Raw genomic sequence first — 26,461 nt, 5'->3', positions numbered from 1 at the left:
GATTGGCTCACAGAAGCAAAGTCATCTGTGTGTCTCGCCCCATTTGCAGGGAGAAGTCTTTGGACACTTTCTCTATTGCTTCAGTTTTCAGTGTCAACGTTCCATTACGTAATGTGTGTGGGTGGTGTGTTTTTTTTTTTTTTTTTTAGAATGCTCCTGTTATGGACATCCAGGTCTTTGTAGTGAAGTATGGACGCTGTCATTGCTGACATCTTACTCCTGAAAATATGAACTTCCAACTTTCATGATGCTCTAGAAATTCTGTTCTTGTCCTTCCTTTCTTGAACCATAGACTTCAAGTCAGTAACTCTAAAAGCCAGGGACAACCAGTCATTATTTTCGGAAGGAACACCTCAATGGCAGCCTTCATATGTTTCTTGTACAGGTATCCTTTAAATGGGAGGTGCTGGATGTCCTTCAGTAGAGAGGATACCAGCAAACTCAGACTAAGGTCTCATTTTATACTGACTGTACACAGATGCATAGTCTTGTATGCAGTCTAAAAGGCTAGGGGGCTAAAGCTAGCAGCGTAACTTGTAAAAGTATGCACAAACGTGTGCATGGACCCTAGTGACTGCCGCCAGCGGCACCACTGTTGATTTTGCACCATTTGATGCTTAGGTCAGCCACAAATGAGGCATTCAGTTGTGCATAATGAGTCATTCAGGGCTGATGTAAAAAAAGAAATGTGTAATCGGTGGTGGTGCCGCTGCTGGCTATGCATTGTTTACAATACATGTGGGACTTCAAAGAGAAGTATGGACATTGTGTGTGTTTTTATATATTTTTTGCAGTGCCATACTTGCCTAGCTGGATTCAGAATCCCCCCCCCCCCCCCCCCGTTGGCTCTAACCCTGAGAACTGAGCGTCCAAACACCGGCAATCGGTTCTCACAGCTCCCTGAGCAGAGAGCTGGTTACTGTGAGGCAGCATCTCTCTGCTCTGCCTCCCCCCATGCTCACTGGATTGCTGAGCTTTTGGAGGGGGGGGGGGTACAGCGGGCCGGCTCGGGCTCTCTACAGCTCTCTGAGGCTGAACCGGGTGCCAGTCCAGGCATGTGAGCGGATCCCGACCATATGGTGGTGGTCTTGCCAAAGCCTGGACCAGCTCTGACATCAGACAGTGGACTTCAGCCCTCTGCTGAAAACGGGTCACGAGTGCTAAAGGACCCACACTCCAGTGAGCCACCGGTAAAAGTGCAGCCAAACGAGCGGTACTTCTCCTCCTTTTTTTTTTTTTTTTTTTTTTTTTTTTTTTTAACAGCAGCATCATTTTGTAGGGTCTATATAGAGTGTACAAATGTAAATGTTGGCACAAACTATACATGTGTATAGGGTACCGAAAACATTTTTTACTGGCTCTTGATGAGTAAATCGGCATGATTGTGTGAATATAGTCTAATAGTGTGCCTTTTTGTTTTGAGGTTTAAGGGCAGTGTTTCATATATTGATAAATAATTCCATAGTGGGGTGTTTTATTTTTTATTTTTTTTGGATCCTATCATTGTTTTAAAATAAGTATGGCCAGAGCTGAGCTTTTTGATGATCCAGACCCACTTCAAACTCAGGAGGGATGCCGACAATGTCTGTATCCACCCAGGTGCTTTACAGGCAGCTGGCTCAGCCTCGGTGTGCTGCTGAGAGCCTGAGCCATCAGTGACCCAAGTGTACAAGGCAGCCACCTAGTCATCTGTGCACTTTCAAAAAGTTTTACAAAGTAGATGTGCTGGCAAACACAGGCACAGGAGAGGGTGAGGCTGGTTCTAGGCTGAAGAGGAATAGAAATTGTGTGGATTGCGGCTGACCTATTTATCACAAACTCCCAGAACCTACTTGCAATTACTGAGACCTGGATTCAAGAATCTGACCTTCCTTCTCTGGCTTCTACTCACCCAATGAATAAAATTCAAAGTACTACTTACAAAGCCATCCATAACTCTGCCCACAGCTACGTCACTAACCTAGTCCCAAAATGCCAACCAAGCCGCTCTCTTCACTATTCCCAAGACCTCCTGCTCCCTTGTCACCACCTCCCATGCTCGCCTCCAGGATTTCTCCAGAGCTTCTCTCATCCTTTGGAATTCCCTACCCCAATCTGCCCGACTGTCCCCTAATCTATCCATCTTTAGCTGATCCCTGAAAACCCTTCTCTTTAAAGAAACCTATCCTGCTTCTAAAGAACACTGTTTTTACTTCCTCCATCAGCTCATCCACCACCGATATTACCTTTTTGTATCAATTGGCTCTTCCTTTTTCGATTGTAAGCTGAGTAGGGCCCTCTGATTCCTCTTGTAACAAATTGTAATATAACTAATGTCTTCCTTTATTTTGTTATGCACTGCACAAACTGCTATATTGGTGCTATATAAAACCTGTAAAATAATAATGTGACTGGTTAATTCCACTGATAGCCGAGTACAGAATAAAAAAATAAATGCATTTAGTGTATGTAATGGCATTTGTACTGTGATGTCACTACCTCCAGCAAGATGCAGGGAGGTATCCTGAGCCCAAATCTTGCATTTTGCTGTCTACTCTGCATTTGGTGGGATCTTTGCTGGCAAGTAGCATTTCTGCAGTACAAAAGCCAAGGGAAAGGCAATCCTATTTATTAACCACTTCCCGACCGGCGCATGACTATGTACATCAGCAGAATGGTAGGCAAATTGATATACAGGTACGTCCATTTAAAATTGCCCCGTGCGGCCGGTGGCGCACTCGCGTGTCGGTCGGGACACCAGTGGACTCTATCACTGCGGAGAGATGCCGATGAGTTAAATTCAAAATACTAACACTTACAAAGACATCCACAACTCTGCACCCAGCTACATCACTAGCCTAGTCTCAAAATACCAACCTAATCGCCCACTTCGTTCCTCCCAAGACCTCCAGCTCTCTAGCTCCCTCATCTCCTCCCATATCCACCTACAGGACTTCTCCCGAGCCTCGCCCATCCTCTGGAACTCGCTACCCCAATCTGTCAGACTGTCTCCAAATGTATCCACTTTTAGGCAATCCCTTAAAACTTTCCTCTTCAGGGAAGCCTATCCGGCCTCAATCTAACAACTTAACTATTGTCTCCATTAGCTCATCCCCCACAGCTATTACCCTTTTGTATAACTTGGCCCTCCCTCCTAGATTGTAAGCTCTAACGAGCAGGGCCCTCTGATTCCCCTTGTCTTGAATTGTATTGTAATGTCTACCCCAATGTTGTAAAGCGCTGCGTAAACTGTCGACGCTATATAAATCCTGTATTATAATAATAATAATAATAATAATAATAATATTATAATAAACAGCATCTCCCTGTTCTGCCTAGCAACAAGTGACACTGATCTCTGCTCCATGTGATTGGAGCAGAGATCGGTGTTCTGTAAATCGCAGCCACGCCCCTAGGACACAGGTAACCCCTACACTGCCACCTACTGATTATTCCCCTTTACTGCCAGTGTCATTTACACAGAAATCGGTGCATTTGTATAGCACTGATTGCTGTATAAATGACAATGGTCTCAAAAATGTCTGTGTCCACCATAATGTTGCAGTCACAATAAAAATCACTGATTGCCGCAATTAGTAAAAAAAGGTGAATAAAAATGCCATAAAACTATCCAATATTTTGTAAACGCTTTAACTTTTGTGCCAACCAATCAATAATTGCTTATTGCATTATTTTTGGGGGAAAAAAATGTATAAGCAAACGAATCGGCCTAAACTAAGGGGAAAGAAATGTTTGATAGATATGTGTATGTGTATGTGTATGTGTGTGTGTGTGTGTGTGTGTGTATATATATATATATATATATATATATATATATATATATATATATATATATATATTTTTTTTTTTTTTTTGGGGATATTTCTTATAGCAAAAAGTAAAAATTTTTTTTTTTTTTTTTTTTTTTCAAAATTGTTGCTTTTTTTTTTTTTTTTTTTTTTAATAGCACAAAAAAAAAAAACCAAAGGCGCTGATCAAATACCACCAAAAGAAAGCTCTATTTTTGGGGAAAAAAGGACGTCAATTTTGTTTGGGAGCCACGTCGCACGACCGCACAATTGTCTCTAAGGAATGCGGCTGTCAGGGGCACAAAAGAATTCCAGTTAACCTGGTTTGCAAGGAGTAATTCCACCCTGTACTCAGTGCACATTGGCAGATGAATTGGACCATTTATACACACTTTCTATAAATAGTAGAATTGCCGTGCATTGTTTGCTTGCTGGAAAAGACTAGTTGGGTTTAGATCAATTTTCTATATGCACTTTTTTTTTTTTTTCTTCTTCTTCTACGCTGATTGTATTTGGAATTTTAATAGGGAAACATAAATCACTGCACATTGATTCCTGTTAACACAGATAACAACATGGTCTGTTTGCTTTAGGCCTTTTCCAGTATCCCTACAGCTCCATTTTTATTTTCAGCTATTAAATTGAAGGCACACCTCTGCCGCCTGGCTGATATAGCAAGTAAAGAGGTTGAAATGCAAATCGCTAAAAGGTTGTGTGATATAATGCATCTACGTTTGGTATGACATAATGTAGTGAACTATTCGTTTTAATTCTTACCACAGCACTTGCAGTTTTATTCAGCTCGTCTGCAGAGTAAAGTGCAACCACGTCAGCAACGCTTAACCTGAAAGCTGTAGAACGGAGGATCCTCCACCTTCCAGGGATAAGAGTGCATTCAAACAATTGAAATTGGGCATCTTACACTGGCGGCCCTCCAGCTGTTGTGAAACTACAAGTCCCATCAAGCGTCGGATCGGTGGGAGTCTTGCTTGGAACTGTGAGCCAAGTGCCTCGTGGGACGTGTAGTTTCACAAAAGTCGGAGGGCTGCCAGTTTGAAACCCCTACTGTAAATAACCAATCCACTAGTAATTGACAGTCCTTTTATAATGGTCCAGAAATCCTTGCTTACAGCATACTTCAGATCGGCACCAGTGAAGTAATGTGTGTAATGCACCGCATGCCTCCTCACTCTTAGTCATCTCATTTTTGATTGGCAAAACTCGCATAATAGTCCAATCTCAGCCCCGATCAGCACACTAATTCCCGAGTATTGCTGGAAGTGAAAGCAAAGAGGACACAGGCAATCCTGATAGTATAGTTCTGTTTAACACGCTTTATTTAACATTTATAAAATCCACACTCGTAATGTTAAAATGCCAAAAACGCTCATCAAGCTATGTATCTGTGTGTAGCTTTATCGTCTCGCCACTCTCCCAGATCAACGTTCCACCTGACCTTCGCTTTCTGTTGCTGGCTCAGATTAAAGAAGAGCTCCCTCCCTCCCCCAAAGGGTGCTAAATATGGCGGCGGAAGAGGGGGGGGTCATCTTCTGCCTTACTTTCCTGTGGCGAAGTGAGCTGGAAGTTGGAGCGGGTACCTGTCAAAACCAGATACCTGCTGCTCCCAAAAGGTGCCAAATATGGCTGCTGCAGCTGCGGAGGAGGAAGCGGCAGATAAGCGGAGTTTCCACTTTAGGGTGAACTTCTGCTTTAATGATGAGTGAATAATTGTAACCACGATTAGCAGTTGGTAATATGGTGTTTTTAACAAGCACAGACCTTAATCCAGTTTTATAGTGTATCTCATTGAACACCCGTTCTATGATACAGGTTTGCCCCAGGCGCCCCCCCAAAAAAATTATCAACTTAATTGAAATCCTGTCTAGTGAAATATCTTAAACTACTCCTAATTGCTGCTGTTTATATTATTTAAATTGAAATGCTTGCTGTTTAGAAGGGAACAGGTAGGGAATGTAATTTCTGTAGCGTGTGGACTCCCTGCTATCGCTGTGTCTGCTGCAACCTGATATTGGATTATTTTCATGAGCTCAGCTATAAAGCTGCTTCCTTCCAATACCTGCTACTTGCAAAAGGGCATGATTTATTCCTTAAAGCGGGAGTCCGCCATTTTATTTTTATTTTTTTAAAAGCCAGCAGCTACAAATACTGCAGCTGCTGACTTTTAAAATATTGACACTTACCCGCCCAGCGCGCCCGCGATGTCGGCACCCGAAGCCGATCTCTCGATCGTCTCTCGGGTGCTGCCGCCACCATCTTGGGTATGGAAATAAGGAAGTGGAGCCTTGCGGCTTCATTTCCCGGTTCCCTACTGCGCATGCGCGAGATGCGCTGTGCAATAAGGATGGTCCCCGCTGTCTCTGGGATCCGTGTTTTCCCAGCAGACAGCGGGGGACCTTCAGAAAGGGGCGTAGATTCTGCAGATATCTATGCCGGAAGTGGTGCAGATACCTGTACTGTACAGGTATCTGCACCCCCCTCCCCCCTGAAAGGTGCCAATTGTGGCGCCGGAGGGGGGGAGGGTTCCAATGAGCGGAAGCTCCACTTTAGGGTGGACCTCCACATAAAGAGTAACAACTCCTTTTTATGTTTGTTAATTAAAAAAAATAAAAAATAAAATGTAGCCAGCATTGTTTTTCTATGTAGCATTTTACACTTGTTACACATTGCAGTAAAGACCATATAGCTGATTTTGCTGAAATCCTCTTCATATCCAATTGTGGACCACCTTCCAGGAAAAACAAAACAATTTGCTCTGTAAGAACTTAAAACTGGCAAAAATAAATCACATCTATCTGTGTTTCATATTTTAATCATATCGAACTTTGCTTTTGATACAACAGAATATTTTCAATAATGAAGCTCATGAAAATGGCATTGACAAAAAATATTGGGTCCCTTGACCTATGGTTATATTTTGATGTAAACCCTTTAGGTTGGGTTCACACCATTGAGAATTGGATGCAGGAGCTTTTGTCCGGCTCTCTATGGAGTCTGTTCACATCTCCAAAGTGGGTCCACTGCATTTTTCACAAAAACGCTGTGCGTCTGTCGGTACATTTCAGGTCCGAATTCAGCCTAAAATCGGGCCTGAGATGGCAAACCAGGATGCACCGGAGCCCTGCTGTGAACCCCGTGTGGCTCGTATGTGAACTGAGCCTTAGAGGTTGCAGACAGGCAATTTCAGTAGGTCTCAATGAGGCTTCTGCACCTATCAACAGGTAGCTTGCCCCACTCTTGAGCAAAATACTGCATCTGTTTTGGGTTTGGGTATTTTCAGGCTCCATGTTACAGGCATTTTTTTGTGAATGGTCAATGGGATTTTGATCAGGGCTCTTAGGAGGCCACTTCAGAACAGTCTTTGTTCTTAAAGTGTAAGTTCACCTTTACAGAAAATCTGTAAGGTGAACTTACACTGGACCCCCCTTTCCATCACACGTGGTCCCGCTAACCTGGAGTCTGGCGATCCTCCGTTCTGACAGATCGTACAGCTGGTTTGCCTGTCCAGGGGTTTGAAATCCCCAGTGTTTTCTCTCCTTCAGCTGCGGTGACAGGGTGGGCTACGGGGTTTCTGATTGGTCGGCCACCTGTCTTCAGAGCCCTTTGCCTTGTCCTGCGGCTCCTGCGTGTATACGCTGGAGTGATGTTGTGTGGCTCTGGCCAGTCACAGCCTGCGCCTGGAGCCCCGGAAGGAAGACGGGTGAAGATGGATGCAGCCTGCAGCAGGGACAATGCAGGCTAAATTTGCAGGCAAGTGTCACATATTGTGCTAGCATGTGATGCATACTAGCACATTATTCCTTTACTTTACAGGGCAGAAGAGGAAGAAAAACACTCTAGAGTTTTTTTACTTTCTCTTTTTAAGATGGCCATAAATGGATAGAATTTTTGAACAAATTCTGAGGAAAATTTGTGTGAAAAAGCTCAGGGCATTCGAAAGATTTTGTTTGCATTTTTAACATTTATGAAATTGACTACTGAACAAAAGCCACATAATTTTTTTTTTTTTTTTTTTTTTTTTAGTAGTTTTCATTCCAGAAATTTTTTTCCAACCCACACCTTCAAATTTCTTAAAACTTGACAGGGCTTGAAAAATGCAATAAGAACTTGAATGAACTCCAGTCAAATGGATCCATTTCTTATCTGGTGCTTCTTTTGGATTGGAATAACATAACAATTGTGACAGTGTAATTGGAAACAGTCCAGTCATCAGCGTAATCCTTGTTCTGCAGGTCCACTGATACAGCTTCCGCTAAAGGAAGTCCTCAAATAAAGCAAAAAAGTGAAAAGCCAGAATAGACCCAGCCTTGTGTTGGGTCTGCCTTAGTCTAGATTATAGAAAATGTAGGTCAGCCTAATGGCCCATACACACGATCCGAATATCAGACGAAAACTGTCGTCTGAGGAAGAATGGTACGATATTCAGATAGTATGTGTACACTACTTTGGAGAGCCGATCACGACGATCGGACATGCCCAAAAACTTTCCTCAGACGATACCAGATCGTACAATTTTTTGTTTAGTCAGTGTAGTTATCTGAAAATACAATACAAATACATTAACACATGAGGGGGGAAATTATATATATATATATATATATATATATATATATATATATATATATATATAATGTACACGCACTGCATTATACTTTTGTGTTACACAAACCCTTACTAATATGTAGTTCTTCCTCAAAGTCTACTGGTGCAGTGGATCATCAAATGCAATAGGAATAACATCCTTCAGCTACGCTTCAATGCAACCCTCCTCAGATTGGGAAATGGACAACTGTAAAAGCGCACACTGGAGGGCTCAAACGCCAAAGGTTTGTGTAAAAACAAAACCTTCAGCCAAACGTCTATTCATAAAATTAGATGTATGCCAGTGTTTGACCCTAAATCTCAGTTGAGAATGGCATGGCCCAACACTGTAATGCTGCGCTGGCAAGCTGACATATTTTGGGGTATGCACCACCATCTTCAGAGCTAAAACAATGCTTGTCCTTTGGCCTGTTTGCTGAAATGTCACTGGATGGTAAAACCCACAACACCAATCCTTCAGCTTTTTTGAGTGGTTAAGTAGCCAGCTGTTTTGGTTTCTCCTGACCCCTAATCACTGCAGGAGAAAAAAGTGAAGTAAGCATCGGTGGGAGGAACCATAGTGAACTAGTGTGAGGGTGACGCTGTTCAACATACCCTGCAATGTGTAATGGGATTTGCTCTGGGAGCTCAGATGTACAGCAAAGTTATTCTCTAACCCACCAATAAACAGGCAAGTATAATGCGGTTTGCTTCACAGGTTACTATTTTTTTAAAGCCGGTAGTAAACCTGTGTGTAAAGCCATAATGTGCTAATATGCATCATGTGAAACTTGCTTGAAAACAAAGCCATCCAGTGCTGCGCTGTCACAGATGAGATGGCTTCCATCTTCACCCAGTCTTCTTTCTGGGTTCACAGACTCTGGCTGTGTGAGTGGCCGGAGCCGTAATGGCATGACTCCCGCACATGCTCACGGTAGCCACCGTTTGCAGCACAAGGCAAACGTGTATTGCAAGAGCACAGGGTAGACCCCATTCAATGCCTAATGAAAGGCCAGTCCAATGAGTTCTTTGAAGAGTTCATAATAGCCTGTAAAATGGGGGGGGGGTGGGGGGAGCAAGCAATGGAGTATATAACACTTAGGATAGATGCGCTTCTCAGGCGTTCCCACTGAGTCGCTTCACACTAAAACAAGCGCCTGAAAAGCCCACGAAAACCTACTGTGTATATACTTGCGTATAAGCTGACCTGAACATGAACGGAGGGACCTAATTTTACCACAAAAAACTGGGAAACGAATTGACTCGAGTATAAGCCTAGGGTGGGAAATGCAGCAATTACTGGTAAATTACTTACACAACCCCCCCACTTGTATAACTGCCCTTACTTTGGAAGGTGTTCCTTGTCCCAGTTCTTGTGCAGTACAAACGAGGGATGCACATGCAAGAATTTACCAGAGGGGGCTGCAAAGAGCCCGATGTTGGCTCAATAAAAACTTGCACACATTCTAAAAGCCAGCTCAGCTACGGAGATCTCCTGCACCTACCCCTGCCTTCTCCCCTCCCTGCCGGACAGCCGGGCCCTTCTGCCTCACTCCAGTGGGGCTTTTTCAGCATAAAAAAAGTTTGGAAAAACGCAGCTTATGCATGAGTATATACAGTATTTCCATAAAATCAGTGAATGCTTTCACACTGGGGCAGTGCGCTGGCAGGATGGTGAGAAACCCCTCTCCATTGAAATTAATGAAAAGCTCTTCAAAAGCACTTGGGGTTTTACTGGCAGTTTAGAAGCTCCTCAGTTTGAAAGGGGCCTAAGTGGTTTTTGTGAAGCTAAGAGAAAAGCGCCTCCTAAGGCCTCATGCACACGAGACGCAGATGAAACCTCTGTTAAAAAAAAGCTGAAACGCCCGTTTAGAAACGCGCGCTTTGCCGCGTTTGCATGCCGCGTTTAGACGCGTTTGCGTTTAAACGCGTTTATAAAGATAACATCATGTAGACCCTCCCCAAGCTCTCAAAGCATTTTTTTAAACTATTTCTGCTATTTTGATCAGAGTGAGCAGCAGCAGCATAGAGAGCAGTTGTACACTTGCATTTGCCGTGTCACTTGCCACGGCACCTGCCACAAGTTGTGGATTGTCCACTTGCCACGTCACTTGCCACAAGTTGGGGATTGTCCACTTGCCACATCACCTGCCACGTCACCTGCCACAAATTGTGGATTGTCCACTTGCCACGTCACTTGCCACATCACCTGCCACGTCACTTGCCACGAGATGTGGATTGTCCACTTTCCACGTCATCTGCCATGCCACCTGCCACAAGCTGTGGATTGTCCACTTGCCACGTCACCAGCCACATCACCTGCCACAAGTTGTGGATTGTCCACTTGCCACGTGACTTGCCACATCACCTGCCACGTCACTTGCCACATCACCTGCCACAAGTTGTGGATTGTCTACTTGCCGCGTCACTTGCCACATCACCTGCCACGTCACTTGCCACGTCACCTGCCACAAGTTGTGGATTGTTCACCTGCCACGTCACCTGCCACGTCACCTGCCACAAGTTGATTGTCCACTTGCCACGTCACTTGCCACAAGCTGTGGATTGTCCACTTGCCACATCACCTGCCACAAGTTGTGGATTGTCCACTTGCCACGTCACTTGCCACAAGCTGTGGATTGTCCACTTGCCACATCACTTGCACGTCACCTGCCACGTCACTTGCCACGTCACCTGCCACAAGTTTTGGATTGTCCACTTGCCACGTCACTTGCCACGTCAGCTGCCACGTCACTTGCCACGAGATGTGGATTGTCCACTTTCCACGTCATCTGCCATGCCACCTGCCACAAGCTGTGGATTGTCCACTTGCCACAAGTTGTGGATTGTCCACTTGCCACATCACTTGCCACGTCACTTGCCACGTCACCTGCCACAAGTTTTGGATTGTCCACTTGCCACGTCAGCTGCCACGTCACTTGCCACGAGATGTGGATTGTCCACTTTCCACGTCATCTGCCATGCCACCTGCCACAAGCTGTGGATTGTCCACTTGCCACATCACTTGCCACGTCACTTGCCACGTCACCTGCCACAAGTTTTGGATTGTCCACTTGCCACGTCAGCTGCCACGTCACTTGCCACGAGATGTGGATTGTCCACTTTCCACGTCATCTGCCATGCCACCTGCCACAAGCTGTGGATTGTCCACTTGCCACGTCACCAGCCACATCACCTGCCACAAGTTGTGGATTGTCCACTTGCCACGTGACTTGCCACATCACCTGCCACGTCACTTGCCACATCACCTGCCACAAGTTGTGGATTGTCTACTTGCCGCGTCACTTGCCACATCACCTGCCACGTCACTTGCCACGTCACCTGCCACAAGTTGTGGATTGTTCACTTGCCACGTCACCTGCCACGTCACCTGCCACAAGTTGTGGATTGTCCACTTGCCACGTCACCTGCCACAAGTTGTGGATTGTCCACTTGCCACGTCACTTGCCACAAGCTGTGGATTGTCCACTTGCCACATCACTTGCCACATCACTTGCCACGTCACCTGCCACGTCACCTGCCACAAGTTTTGGATTGTCCACTTGCCATGTCACCTGCCACGTCACTTGCCACAAGATGTGGATTGTCCACTTGTCACATCACCTGCCACATCACTTGCCACATCACCTGCCACGTCACCTGCCACAAGTTGTGGATTGTCCACTTGCCACATCACCTGCCACGTCACTTGCCACAAGATGTGGATTGTCCACTTTCCACGTCACCTGCCATGCCATCTGCCACAAGTTGTGGATTGTCCACTTACCACGTCACCTGCCACAAGTTGTGGATTGTCCACTTGCCACACCACTTTCCACGTCACCTGCCACGTCACCTGCCACAAGATGTGGATTGTCCACTTGCCACGTCACCAGCCACATCACCTGCCACAAGTTGTGGATTGTCCACTTGCCACGTCCCTTGCCACGTCCCCTGCCACGTCACCTGCCACAAGTGGATTGTCCACTTGCCACATCACTTGCCACATCACCTGCCACAAGTTGTGGATTGTCCACTCGCCCCGTCACTTGCCACATCACCTGCCACAAGTGGATTGTCCACTTGCCACGTCACTTGCCACGTCCCCTGACACAAGTGGATTGTCCACTTGCCACGTCACTTGCCACGTCACCTGCCACAAGTTATGGATTGTCCACTTGCCACGTCACATGCCAGTCACCTGCCACAAGTTGTTGATTTTCCACTTGCCGCGTCACCTGCCAGGTCACTTGCCACGTCACTTGCCACAAGTTGTGGATTGTCCACTTTCCACGTCACTTGCCACTTCACCTGCCACGCCACTTGCCACAAGTTGTGGATTGTCCACTTGCCACATCACTTGCCACCTGCCATGTCACTTGCCACAAGTTGTGGATTGTCCACTTGCCACATCACTTGCCACAAGTTGTGGATTGTCCACTTGCAATTGCAATTGTTTAAAATATTTTTCTAATGGTTTTTCATCATTTGCAATCATTTTTGAGATTTTTAATGTAAAAAAAAAGGTCACCTTTAAAAACGCATATAAACGCAAACGCGGGTGCCGCGTTTAGCCGCGTTTTGCGTCTGAAACGCAGAAATTTTTGTTTCTGAACGCATTTTTTTGCTTCTGGAAAAACGAGATTAAACGCAACTGCATATAAACGGAAAAAAACGAGACTGTGTGCATGGACACATAGGATAACATTGAATGAGTTCAGGTGCAGTTGAAAAAACTGTCCAACTGCATCTGAACGCGCGTTTAACTGCGTCTCGTGTGCATGAGGCCTAAGTGTAATATTTTAATGTAACAAGGTTTAGCAAATGACCACTCATATGAAGGATATGAATGTAAGGGTCATCTGATAATAACCTCCAGATGGAGATGATCGACATGCCAGTCCAGGTGTATGGAGTCTGTGGTATGACGGGAGATGTGGCCAGCAAGGTCTGTGTTCCAGGTTGGTACAATGGAAGGCAGCGTGGAGTGCAGTGTCATGGAAGATGAGCCTAAGGCCTCATGCACACGAGACGCAGTTAAACGCGCGTTCAGATGCAGTTGGACAGTTTTTTCAACTGCACCTGAACTCATTCAATGTTATCCTATGTGTCCATGCACACAGTCTCGTTTTTTTGCGTTTATATGCAGTTGCGTTTAATCTCGTTTTTCCAGAAGCAAAAAAATGCGTTCAGAGACAAAAATTTCTGCGTTTCAGACGCAAAACGGGGCTAAACGCGGCTAAACGCGGCTGAACGCGGCAACCGCGTTTAGCCGCGTTTGCGTTTATATGCGTTTTTAAAGGAACCCAATTTTTGGTACCTGAAAATTCTGAAATATGATTTAAACTCATAGAAAACAATAAAAAATGTTAGGAAAAAGTTGTAATTACTTTATATAATTCATAGAGTGTATTTACTTTGTGACACAATCCCATAATATCTCTAGTGTTTCCATTAGCTTGTACAATGAGGAATTCCTTCACTTCTTTGCCCCAAATACTCATCCAATTTCTAATCTAATCAGTGGCTCCACCTAGTCTGGCCAAGCCATAGCATTGTCATAGAAAAACTTAATGTCTAGTCAGCCCCCCTCCCCCACCATGTTTCCATGTAGAACACACATCCTTCATGAAACTGAAACTTTTTTCCACAAGCCACCCCCCTTCCCCCAAGCTAGGCTTGTCCACACCTTGGATTGCCATCTTTGAAGACACATCTCCTACACCTTGGATTGCCAGCTTTGAAGAAACATCTCCTAAAAAATGACTTCTGATGTGAGCCAAAACAACTTGATTGAAGTAATTCAAAATTATGTACAATTATGGGACAAATCCCATGAATTGTACCCTGACCGGATTGCCAAACAGAGGACATGGGAAAATTTGGCCAAAGACTTGACCCCAAACTGGGAAGACCTCTCCAGATCCCAGCAAGAAACTCGAGGTAAGTTCAATCTATATTTGGTCAAAATTTTGGGGTATGTTAATTTGTATTTTCAGTTTTTAAGTTGATTTTTAATCATTGCACAGTGGCATCATTTCAAAAAAGATGGAGATCTTTGGCCGACAGAGTAAAGAGAGATCTAAAAAAAGAAAAAGAATCAAACCGCAGTGGAGCCCAATCCACCTACAAAACCCACCCCTTGACTGTCCAATTGTCTTTTTTGAGGGACAGTTTAATTTCAAGAGCGTAAGTAAACTTAAATTTATTTATCAATTTATATTATTTTGTAACATTAATTTTTTTTTTAAAAGTAAAATTTTTAAAATTTTAACTTGAGATCTAAATTCTTAATTTTTTTATTTTAATATATGTTATTTATATTTTTAATTTTTCTATTATAATTTTTTCGGTATATTTTTTGTACAATTTTCTCTATTTTTTGTGTTTAAAATAGATTCTAATACATTTTTAATTTTTTTATTTTTTGAAGATAAATTTTAGACTGGATAATATAATATCCGTTAATATATTAAATTTAATTGTCAGATAATTGTGTGTAGTATGCATGTATGTATGTATTTATGTATGCATCTCAACCCACTGTCCCTCTCCATCACCCCCTCCTCTTCTCATATTCTATCTCACTCAGCCTCTCTCACTCCCTCCTCCATCTTTATTTCATTCAGTGCCTCTCCACCCCCCTCTCTCCCTCTGCTATTCTACTCCCTCTCCCCCCCTCTCACTCCCTCCTCCCTTAGTTCAGTCACTGCCTTTCCACCTCTCTCTCTCTCTCCCTCTGATCTTCTCACTCACTCACTCTAGTCCCCTCACCCTCCCCCTTCTTTCTTCATACACCTCTCCTCCTGGTCCTCCTTTCTCTCCATCTCCCATCCATTAACCTTTAAGTTATGTTAGGGGTTAGTGCTTAAGGGTGACAGTAAGGAAAGGGCATTGGTTATAGCTAAGGTCAAGGTTAAAGGGTTAGGGATTATGATTCGGTCCGGTGGTTATGGAGTATGGGTAGTGCTGAGGGTTATCAAATAGGGATTAGTGTTAGCAGGTAGGATTTTAGTTACCAAATAGGGGTTACTGTTACCAAATCGGGGTTAGGGTTAGCAATTGGGGTTTAGGGTTAGGGTTAGCAATTGTGGTTTAGGGTTAGGGTTATCAATTTCGGTTTAGGGTTAGCAATTAGGGTTAGGGATAGTGTCATCAATTAGGGTTTATGGTTACCAAATCGGGGTTAGGGTTAGCAATTGGGGTTTAGGGTTAGGGTTAGCAATTGTGGTTTAGGGTTAGGGTTATCAATTTCGGTTTAGGGTTAGCAATTAGGGTTAGGGATAGTGTCAGCAATTAGGGTTTATGGTTACCAAATCGGGGTTAGGGTTAGCAATTGGGGTTTAGGGTTAGGGTTATCAATTTAGGTTTAGGGTTAGCAATTAGGGTTAGGGTTAGTGTCAGCAATTAGGGTTTATGGTTACCAAATCGGGGTTAGGTTTAGCAATTGGGGTTTAGGGTTAGGGTTAGCAATTGGGGTTTAGGGTTAGGGTTAGCAATTTCGGTTTAGGGTTAGCAATTAGGGTTAGGGTTAGTGTCAGCAATTAGGGTTTATGGTTACCAAATCGGGGTTAGGGTTATCAATTGGGGTTTAGGGTTAGGGTTAGCAATTGTGGTTTAGGGTTAGGGTTATCAATTTCGGTTTAGGGTTAGCAATTAGGGTTAGGGATAGTGTCAGCAATTAGGGTTTATGGTTACCAAATCGGGGTTAGGGTTAGCAATTGGGGTTTAGGGTTAGGGTTAGCAATTGTGGTTTAGGGTTAGGGTTATCAATTTCGGTTTAGGGTTAGCAATTAGGGTTAGGGATAGTGTCAGCAATTAGGGTTTATGGTTACCAAATCGGGGTTAGGGTTAGCAATTGGGGTTTAGGGTTAGGGTTATCAATTTAGGTTTAGGGTTAGCAATTAGGGTTAGGGTTAGTGTCAGCAATTAGGGTTTATGGTTACCAAATCGGGGTTAGGTTTAGCAATTGGGGTTTAGGGTTAGGGTTAGCAATTGGGGTTTAGGGTTAGGGTTATCAATTTCGGTTTAGGGTTAGCAATTAGGGTTAGGGTTAGTGTCAGCAATTAGGGTTTATGGTTACCAAATCGGGGTTAGGGTTAGCAATTGTGGTTTAGGGTTAGGGTTATCAATTTCGGTTTAGGGTTAGCAATTAGGGTTAGGGTTAGTGTCAGCAATTAGGGTTTATGGTTACCAAATCGGGGTTAGGGTTAGCAATTGGGGTTTAGGGTTGGGGTTATCAATTTCGGTTTAGGGTTAGCAATTAGGGTTAGGGTTAGTGTCAGCAATTAGGGTTTATGGTTACCAAATCGGGGTTAGGTTTAGCAATTGGGGTTTAGGGTTAGGGTTAGCAATTGGGGTTTAGGGTTAGGGTTATCAATTTCGGTTTAGGGTTAGCAATTAGGGTTAGGGTTAGTGTCAGCAATTAGGGTTTATGGTTACCAAATCGGGGTTAGGGTTAGCAATTGTGGTTTAGGGTTAGGGTTATCAATTTCGGTTTAGGGTTAGCAATTAGGGTTAGGGTTAGTGTCAGCAATTGGGGTTTATGGTTACCAAATCGGGGTTAGGTTTAGCAATTGGGGTTTAGGGTTAGGGTTATCAATTTCGGTTTAGGGTTAGCAATTAGGGTTAGGGTTAGTGTCAGCAATTAGGGTTTATGGTTACCAAATCGGGGTTAGGGTTAGCAATTGGGGTTTAGGGTTAGGGTTATCAATTTCGGTTTAGGGTTAGCAATTAGGGTTAGGGTTAGTGTCAGCAATTAGGGTTTATGGTTACCAAATCGGGGTTAGGGTTAGCAATTGGGGTTTAGGGTTAGGGTTAGCAATTTCGGTTTAGGGTTAGCAATTAGGGTTAGGGTTAGTGTCAGCAATTAGGGTTTATGGTTACCAAATCGGGGTTAGGGTTAGCAATTGGGGTTTAGGGTTAGGGTTAGCAATTTCGGTTTAGGGTTAGCAATTAGGGTTAGGGTTAGTGTCAGCAATTAGGGTTTATGGTTACCAAATCGGGGTTAGGTTTAGCAATTGGGGTTTAGGGTTAGGGTTATCAATTTCGGTTTAGGGTTAGCAATTAGGGTTAGGGTTAGTGTCAGCAATTAGGGTTTATGGTTACCAAATCGGGGTTAGGGTTAGCAATTGGGGTTTAGGGTTAGGGTTAGCAATTTCGGTTTAGGGTTAGCAATTAGGGTTAGGGTTAGTGTCAGCAATTAGGGTTTATGGTTACAAACTTGGGGTTAGGGTTAGCAATTAGGGATAGTTTTTGGTTTAATTTCGGGCTTAGGGTTTAGGGTTTGTATTGAGTAGTTGGGTTAGTGTTATGTCTACGTTTTTTTTTTTAGGTTGGTGGGTGGGGGTTTGGTGTTAGGGGATAGGCTTAGGGTTGTGAAAAATAAAATAATAAAATTTTAAAATGTGCACATGTCTAACTGTACTTAAACCTTATTATTTAAAGGACAACATCCAACATTTCAGAGGATGAAGGCAGTGTCCATCAGGATATAGTAAATGAGATGGAGGATGTGCCAAGTGCATCACAAGCGAGTTTATCTTTGGCTACAGTTCCAATTTCACGCGACCGTGAAACACCGGTTGCTTCTATACAGGTATAACACAACCTATGGTCTCTGATTTTTTATAGAAAAAGAATGTATCATCATTACTTTTGGTCATATAAGTGCAAGATGTATATGTCAATAACTGTATGTATTTTATTTTATTCAAGGGTGATCGCAGTCGATCTCCTGCAAGAAGCAGGCCAAGGGGGCGTCGGTCGCGTGACGTAGACCAGGAACCGACCAGGGTGGAAACCAACATTATTAATTTAGTAGAAGAGCTACGCCAGGAACGACATCGGAGCGATGTCTTCCTGGACCTAAATAATGGGCGCAGTATTTTTTGCCGTAGCCTATATGTAATTCTTGAACAATTGTCTGAAGACCGCGAGCGGCAATGCCGTGAAAACATTTATTGTTATATCGTGGCATGTCTAAATGCAGAAAGACAGTCGCGGCCCCCACCGCCACTGAACATTGTCCAAGGGGGGATGCAGAATACTCCTTTCATGGATATTCCAATCCAACGAGGTTCATCATATAGCCAGGGAGTTACAGGTAACGTCCTACACACACAGAGACCGCCAGCACAATATGCAATGTCGTCAACAATTGGCACACCATTTATGCCACAGACAATGTCCCAGCTCCCACCCCTTCAGCCACGGATGGGTAATCCTTCCCCCGTTGACGAAAGTTCACAGGATAACTACGGGACATATCATAACTTATAATTTAATTATTACAATTTGTTTTTTTTCCTTTATTGATCATATTATTAGTTAGCACTTTTCACACCCTTTTGCACTAAATTTTTTTGATATTTGCACTGTTTGAAAAAATGTTTGATTTTGAATAAATATTATACTGTTTGCACTTTTTGATTATAATGTATTTTATATTTTGTTTCAATTTTAGATTTTAAATTTTCTTTTAATAAAGAAATAATATTTGAAAATTATGAATTGGTGTCCATAAATATTAGATGTGTGGATAAGTTGAAATGTAATGAAATCTTTTATTTATATACATTTATATATATTTTTGGTGGCTCTATATTTAGAGAAGTGTTACATTATCACATCCTTTGTTTAATCTAAGACATTATAATCCCATAAGGTTTTACGAGATTACAGTATTCATGCCCATTCTCCATAATTTAAAGTGTTTATCGATGGTTATAATACAGTAACCTAGAAATTATATTAAAAAATAATTAGCAAGTGAAACAAAGTAACATGCTTAAATTAAAAAATGTAAATATAATTAAAAATTGGGACAAAGAAAAAATCCTTTATTGAAACTGAATGAACCACAGTAGCATTTTTCAAAAATGTCAATAACTTTGAGCTAGCAATCAGACTAAATATGGGTATCCTGCCAGGGCACGCTACCAACAGGTGAAACAAAGTATTCTGCAAAATTGTTTCGAATGGTCATTGCTCTGGCTGTTGGGCGTAGGTCCATGTATTGAATGTTCTGATTGGTGTTGGGAGGGGCAGGATCTGTGGATATTCTATCATTTTCAATTACAAAGTTATGGAGAACACAGCATGCAAGTACTACTTGGATAGCGTTTTCAACATCTAACTGCATTGTACTTAGTAGTACCCGCCATTTTCCTGCACTTATCCCAAATGCACATTCCACAACGCGTCTTGCACGACTTAGTCTGTAATTGAAGATTTTTTCTTGATAACTATGTCCTTGTCCACTGTATGGTCTCATTATATTTTCTGAAAGCCCGAATGCCTCATCAGCCACAATGACAGCAGGTAGTATGGGCTCTGTAGTGTTGGGAAGAGGCCTCCAACCCGGAATTCCAAAGCAACCTTCATGTATTCGACGGCCCATGGACGATTCTCTAAAAATACGAGAATCCCCTTGACTGCCGTATGCTCCAACATCAACACATATAAATTTAGATTTGGCGTCAGCTAGTGCAAGCAACACAATTGAAAAATATTTCTTATAATTAAAGTACATAGAGCCCGACTTTGGTGGCTTTTTGACGCGTACATGTTTGCCGTCCAGTGCTCCAATACAATTTGGGAAGTTAGTTTTTTCCCAAAATTCATTAATTATGTTCTGCCACATACACTGTGTTGGAACTGGCATTACCTCTCTGTGTAGCACCTCCCAAAGTATAGTGCTGGTTTCTCGTACGACTTTGGAAATAGTGGAAACGCCCATTAAAAAATAATGATGTAGAGATGCATATGATTGACCGGTTGCCAGAAACCTAAATTTTAAAAAATAATAATTTATTAGATATAATGTCTTCATTAATAACAAGGATAAATATATATTTTTTCAATATAATAAAATGAATACTGTATATACGTGAATCAATGTTTTAAAGCACATTGTTTTGGAGCTGAATATGGCACCATAGGATTATGCTGCAGTCATGCACTTTTCTGCATCAGAGAATCAATTTTTGAGACCCGAAATGGGGGCCCATATCTTGGGGCCACTTATTGCCAGGAACCCCAAATTCGGTATGCTGACACTGTGGACCTAGGACAACAACATATCCAAATTTGAGGATCCTCTCACTAAGTGGCCCCGAGATAGGGGGCCCTAAAGTAGGGTCTCAAAAATGTCATGCACTTTTCTGCATCAGAGAATGACATTTTGCGACCCGACTTTGGGGGCCCATATCTTGGGGCCACTTATTGCCAGGAACCCCAAATTCGGTATGCTGACACTGTGGACCTAGGACAACAACATATCCAAATTTGAGGATCCTCTCACTAAGTGGCCCCGAGATAGGGGGCCCTAAAGTAGGGTCGCAAAAATGTCATGCACTTTTCTGCATCAGAGAATGACATTTTGCGACCCGACTTTGGGGGCCCATATCTTGGGGCCACTTATTGCCAGGAACCCCAAATTCGGTATGCTGACACTGTGGACCTAGGACAACAACATATCCAAATCTGAGGATCCTCTCACTAAGTGGCCCCGAGATAGGGGGCCCTAAAGTAGGGTCGCAAAAATGTCATGCACTTTTCTGCATCAGAGAATGACATTTTGCGACCCGACTTTGGGGGCCCATATCTTGGGGCCACTTATTGCCAGGAACCCCAAATTCGGTATGCTGACACTGTGGACCTAGGACAACAACATATCCAAATTTGAGGATCCTCTCACTAAGTGGCCCCGAGATAGGGGGCCCTAAAGTAGGGTCGCAAAAATGTCATGCACTTTTCTGCATCAGAGAATGACATTTTGCGACCCGACTTTGGGGGCCCATATCTTGGGGCCACTTATTGCCAGGAACCCCAAATTCGGTATGCTGACACTGTGGACCTAGGACAACAACATATCCAAATTTGAGGATCCTCTCACTAAGTGGCCCCGAGATAGGGGGCCCTAAAGTAGGGTCTCAAAAATGTCATGCACTTTTCTGCATCAGAGAATGACATTTTGCGACCCGACTTTGGGGGCCCATATCTTGGGGCCACTTATTGCCAGGAACCCCAAATTCGGTATGCTGACACTGTGGACCTAGGACAACAACATATCCAAATTTGAGGATCCTCTCACTAAGTGGCCCCGAGATAGGGGGCCCTAAAGTAGGGTCGCAAAAATGTCATGCACTTTTCTGCATCAGAGAATGACATTTTGCGACCCGACTTTGGGGGCCCATATCTTGGGGCCACTTATTGCCAGGAACCCCAAATTCGGTATGCTGACACTGTGGACCTAGGACAACAACATATCCAAATCTGAGGATCCTCTCACTAAGTGGCCCCGAGATAGGGGGCCCTAAAGTAGGGTCGCAAAAATGTCATGCACTTTTCTGCATCAGAGAATGACATTTTGCGACCCGACTTTGGGGGCCCATATCTTGGGGCCACTTATTGCCAGGAACCCCAAATTCGGTATGCTGACACTGTGGACCTAGGACAACAACATATCCAAATTTGAGGATCCTCTCACTAAGTGGCCCCGAGATAGGGGGCCCTAAAGTAGGGTCGCAAAAATGTCATGCACTTTTCTGCATCAGAGAATGACATTTTGCGACCCGACTTTGGGGGCCCATATCTTGGGGCCACTTATTGCCAGGAACCCCAAATTCGGTATGCTGACACTGTGGACCTAGGACAACAACATATCCAAATTTGAGGATCCTCTCACTAAGTGGCCCCGAGATAGGGGGCCCTAAAGTAGGGTCGCAAAAATGTCATGCACTTTTCTGCATCAGAGAATGACATTTTGCGACCCGACTTTGGGGGCCCATATCTTGGGGCCACTTATTGCCAGGAACCCCAAATTCGGTATGCTGACACTGTGGACCTAGGACAACAACATATCCAAAGTCGGGTCGCAAAATGTCCTGCACTTTTCTGCATCAAAGATACATGGCCTCAAAGTCAACTGTGACCATCAGCGGCAATATAATTTGGTCATTAGGGTTAGGGTTAGGGTTATTGTTTATGATTTTTTGGTTGGGTTGTTTAGGGTTAGGGTTTGTGTAAGGGATATGGTTAGCTGTTAGGGGTGGGGTTAGTGTTAGGGGTTAGGGTTAGTCTTAGGGGTTAGGTTAGGGTTAGTGTTAGTGTTATTGTTTAGGGTTAGGATGAATGGTTATTGTTAGGATTATGGATATTTTAATAAGGCATTAAAAAATATAATAATACCATATACTGCAGCAATAAATTTAAATATATTAATCAGTACATATTTGACGATGAAAATATATTAAAAAATTGGTCAAATAAATAGAAAAAAATTATAAAAAATCTAATTAACATACATTTGATTTTTAAAAAATCAATTTGAAAATAGAAAAAAATAATAAAAACATATTAAGATTAAAAAATAAATAATTAACTATTTTAAAATTGTTTTATATTAATATATTGTATGAAAACATGTTAAAAATTGGGAGAATTAAATTTTATAGATTTGAAATAATTGGAAAATTTACTATAAATAGACATAATTTTTTTTTAAAAGGACAGAGAAAGTTTTTAAAGTGTGCATCTATAGATAAATATATTTTTAAAATATATACACATACCTGATCGTTACCAACAGTCGTTCCTCTGGTGACACACTGTTTCTCATATTGGTGTCCACGAATGTCAGACCAGGTCGTACTTTTTCTAAAAGCAGATCAAATGTGACAATGGTCATCCGGCTAAAATTAAAAAACTTGTCGGGGTAGGTACGCAGCTGAACATACATGTTTGTGAAATATCCAAGGGACATTCGCTGTCCCATCAACGGATGGGTCCAATATCGACGAGCTCTGACTCTGGACCTCTCACGAAATTTGCGACGACGTTGCTGTCTCATCAAGAGCAACATCAGGAGCATTTCCTGACATATATTCAATATGGGATCCATTTCAAAATATATACTACAGAAAGAGAGGCAAATGCAAGTGTACAACTGCTCTCTATGCTGCTGCTGCTCACTCTGATCAAAATAGCAGAAATAGTTAAAAAAACATGCTTTGAGAGCTTGGGGAGGGTCTACATGATGTTATCTTTATAAACGCGTTTAAACGCAAACGCGTCTAAACGCGTCTAAACGCGTCTAAACGCGGCATGCAAACGCGGCTAAACGCGCGTTTCTAAACGCGCGTTTCTGCAGAGGTTTCATCTGCGTCTCGTGTGCATGAGGCCTTATATTCACATCCTTCATGCGAGTGGTCATTTTTGTCATTTGCTAAAGCTTGTTTCATTAAAGTGATGGGCCAGCTGAAATTTTTATTTTATTTTTTTAAAGTCAGTAGCTACAAACACTGAAGCTGTTCACTTTTTTAATAAGCACACTTACCTGTCCAGGGTGTCTGCAATGTCGGTGGCCTGAGGCCGACCCGTCCCTCGGCTCTCAGGTCCTGGTGCCGCCATTCAAACTAAGGGAAATGGGCAGTGGAGCTTTGTGGCTTCACTGTCAGTTTCCTACTGCGCGAGTCGCGCTGCGCTTTGTGAATGGCCGGCTGTGTTCCGAGAAACTCAGTTCCCAGAACACACTGCGCTGCCTTCCCCAGAAGACAACGCGAGGAGGAGACTGAAGATCACTGCGGTGTAAGAAGTGGCAGATTAGGACGATCTGCCTAGCAACAGCCGTTTCTAGTAAGTAAAAATTTTTTGGGAGCATTTTAATGCAATTTTTTATTTTATTTAGGGTGGCCCTCCGCTTTAAAATATCACTTAGAGGCGCTTTTCTGTTTCCTTTTATACTGCTTGCAGCACGGGATTTGGATGGAGTGGTCGTTCCTTCAGAGCGCATGCGCTGGTTACCTCACGGCTGCATGTACAGTAAATATCTTCTAAACTGCGCACATTTAGGAGATCTATTTACAGTACCTTTTAGGTAAGCCTTTACTATAGGCTCACCTATAGGTTAACATTATGTATGGGAGTTTACTCCCACTTAGAATTCCTCTTAACAGGGTTGCTTCAAGGTGGAGTTTTGTTGGTATCCACAGCTAGCTTGTTTTTTGCTACTTCGCCATGAAAAAAAGAATTCTCTTGACCACCAACACTATTGGGAAATTGAGTTATTTTTTTTTTTTTTTTTTAATTCTCAGAAGTCTGCTTTGTGACATTTGGATCACATATCTTCACCCAAAGGTGGTGTTGGCCTGTGTGACTTTTTGCAATAATTTTAGCTTTTTGGGGATTTGGTATCTTTTCCTTATTGAATGCACGTTTAGACAGGGATGTTTAATATTTCTCACCTAGACACTGATTTTAGTGTCCCTTCTACGCCTGCGACTTTGGATTCTGAAGGCACATCAATGAAATATGAAACTTGACCTATCAATTTCATGATGCAGTATGTCATTTTCTCTCCACGCAGACCCTGCTTCCGCTCTACCACGTTATTTATACGTTTGTCAGGCTGCGTGGCATCTCTTTTCACCCAGAACAAAACTCAAGGCTGTTATCAGAATGCCATTTCTTCCTAGCTGTTGCCAAATGAAATGCAGTCTTTCACATACCTAGTAATTGTAGACTAAATGCTTTGCTCGTTTGAGTAAATTCAAGACAGGCAGTCACAGGTGTTCACAAGAAATGTATTCATATTTAAAATAGGTGCAATAATCCATCCTAATGTGTGTAACTAGTGAATGTAATAAGACCGTTTAACATCAGAATGAGCAGATTACATTTATGTTAAGTCTGGAAAAAAAATAACTTTTTCTTTTTTTTTCCCTGGGATCTAGATTCTGTAACATTTCTTAATGTGTATCCCCTGACCTGCTAATTACCATTTGGTGTAGAAATGTTCCCTGCAGTGATGCCCCTTTCTCTCTTTCATTGCTGAACGGCCGATACTACATGGTTAATACATTTCTTGTGTGTGTTAACCATCTTGGAGTTATGATGACTGCCCACTAGAGCTGCCTGATTAATTGTTAAAGAACCAAGATTTCGCTTTACCCCCCCCCCCACAATCTTAAAGCGGAGTTCCACCTGAAAGTGGAACTTCTGCTTATTCTTCCCCTGTTTTTTGGCAGGTCCCCTTACCCACTTCCGTAGACGTTGCAGCGGAAAAACTCTACCCTCCCCTGCCACCAATTAGAAAGTGCAGCGTGCTTCGCATGCGCAGTAGGGATCTGGTTATGCCGTAAGACTTCACTGCCAGGTTTCCTTACCAGCAATGGCATCAGCTGCACTTGACAAGGCAACAGTGGTGTGTGTGTGTGTGTCTGTCATGAACACCCCAGTTCTGTGATGAGATTGAGAGTTCCTACAAGCTGGGAACCACTATCTCTCATCTCCTATAGTTAGTACCCATCTCCCACAGAACACACATAGGGAACACAGTTAACCCCCTTGATTGCCCCCCTAGTGTTAACCCCTTCTCTGCCAGTTACATTTACAAGTAATCAATGCATTTTTATAGCACTGATTGCTGTATAAATGGCAGTGGTCGCAAAAATGTGTCAAATGTCTGTCTGCCATAATGCAGTCCTGATTAAAGATCACCGCCATTACTAGTTAAAAAAAAAAAAAAAAAAAAAAAAAAACATAAATCTATCCCCTATTTGTAGATGCTATAACTTTTGCGCAAACCAATCAATATACGCTTATTTTTTTTTTTTTTTTTTTTGCTGTAATAAATATCCCCAATTTTTTTTCCCTCAGTTTAGGCAGATATGTATTCGTCTGTAGATTTCTGGTATTAACCACTTCCCGACCAGCGCACGACGATGTACGTCGACAGAATGGCACGGGCAGGCATATTGGCGTACATGTACGTCCAATATTCGTTGCCGCCGTGCCATCGGGAGCGCGCCGCCGGCGGCGCGCTCCCGCGCTGGTCGGGACCCCCGTGAGTCCGGTCGCGGGACCCGCGGACTCGATCGCCGCGGGCATCCCCGCGATCGTCTCACGGAGCGGCCGAATGGAGGAAATGCTGTATAAACAACATTTTTTTCATTCTGCCTAGCAACTAGTGACGCTGATCTCTGCTCCATGTGATTGGAGCAGAGATCAGTGTACACTAAATGAAAGCCCAACCCCCCCCACAGTTAGTAACACACCCCTAGGAACACTTA

General features: G+C 43.1%; 2 protein-coding genes across 3 annotated transcripts in view; both read left to right on the top strand.

The window, feature by feature from the left end:
* Positions 1-26,461, top strand: part of ADAM10 (ADAM metallopeptidase domain 10) — a 256,301-nt gene that overhangs the window by 52,015 nt on the left and 177,825 nt on the right. The gene's annotated exons all lie outside the window — the stretch shown is intronic.
* LOC143964489 (uncharacterized) lies at positions 13,407-19,167 on the top strand. Its single transcript, XM_077474260.1, has 4 exons — positions 13,407-14,330; positions 14,417-14,576; positions 17,835-17,985; positions 18,105-19,167. The coding sequence occupies exons 1-4, from the start codon at positions 14,150-14,152 to the stop codon at positions 18,666-18,668; spliced, it is 1,056 nt and encodes a 351-aa protein (XP_077330386.1). The 5' UTR covers positions 13,407-14,149; the 3' UTR covers positions 18,669-19,167.

The sequence above is a fragment of the Lithobates pipiens genome, unplaced genomic scaffold, assembly GCF_037356315.1.
Source record: "Lithobates pipiens isolate NorthernLeopardFrog02 unplaced genomic scaffold, aLitPip1_a1.2 Scaffold_8, whole genome shotgun sequence".
NCBI lineage: Eukaryota > Metazoa > Chordata > Amphibia > Anura > Ranidae > Lithobates > Lithobates pipiens.
This window is presented reverse-complemented; position numbering and strand designations above follow the sequence as displayed.

Coding starts and splice junctions, on each gene's coding strand:
- LOC143964489 (XM_077474260.1), top strand. CDS start 14,150: ATGACTTCTGATGTGAGCCAAAACAACTTGATTGAAGTAATTCAAAAT. Junction 14,331..14,416: donor ATCCCAGCAAGAAACTCGAG/GTAAGTTCAATC, acceptor ATCATTGCACAG/TGGCATCATTTCAAAAAAGA. Junction 17,986..18,104: donor CACCGGTTGCTTCTATACAG/GTATAACACAAC, acceptor ATTTTATTCAAG/GGTGATCGCAGTCGATCTCC.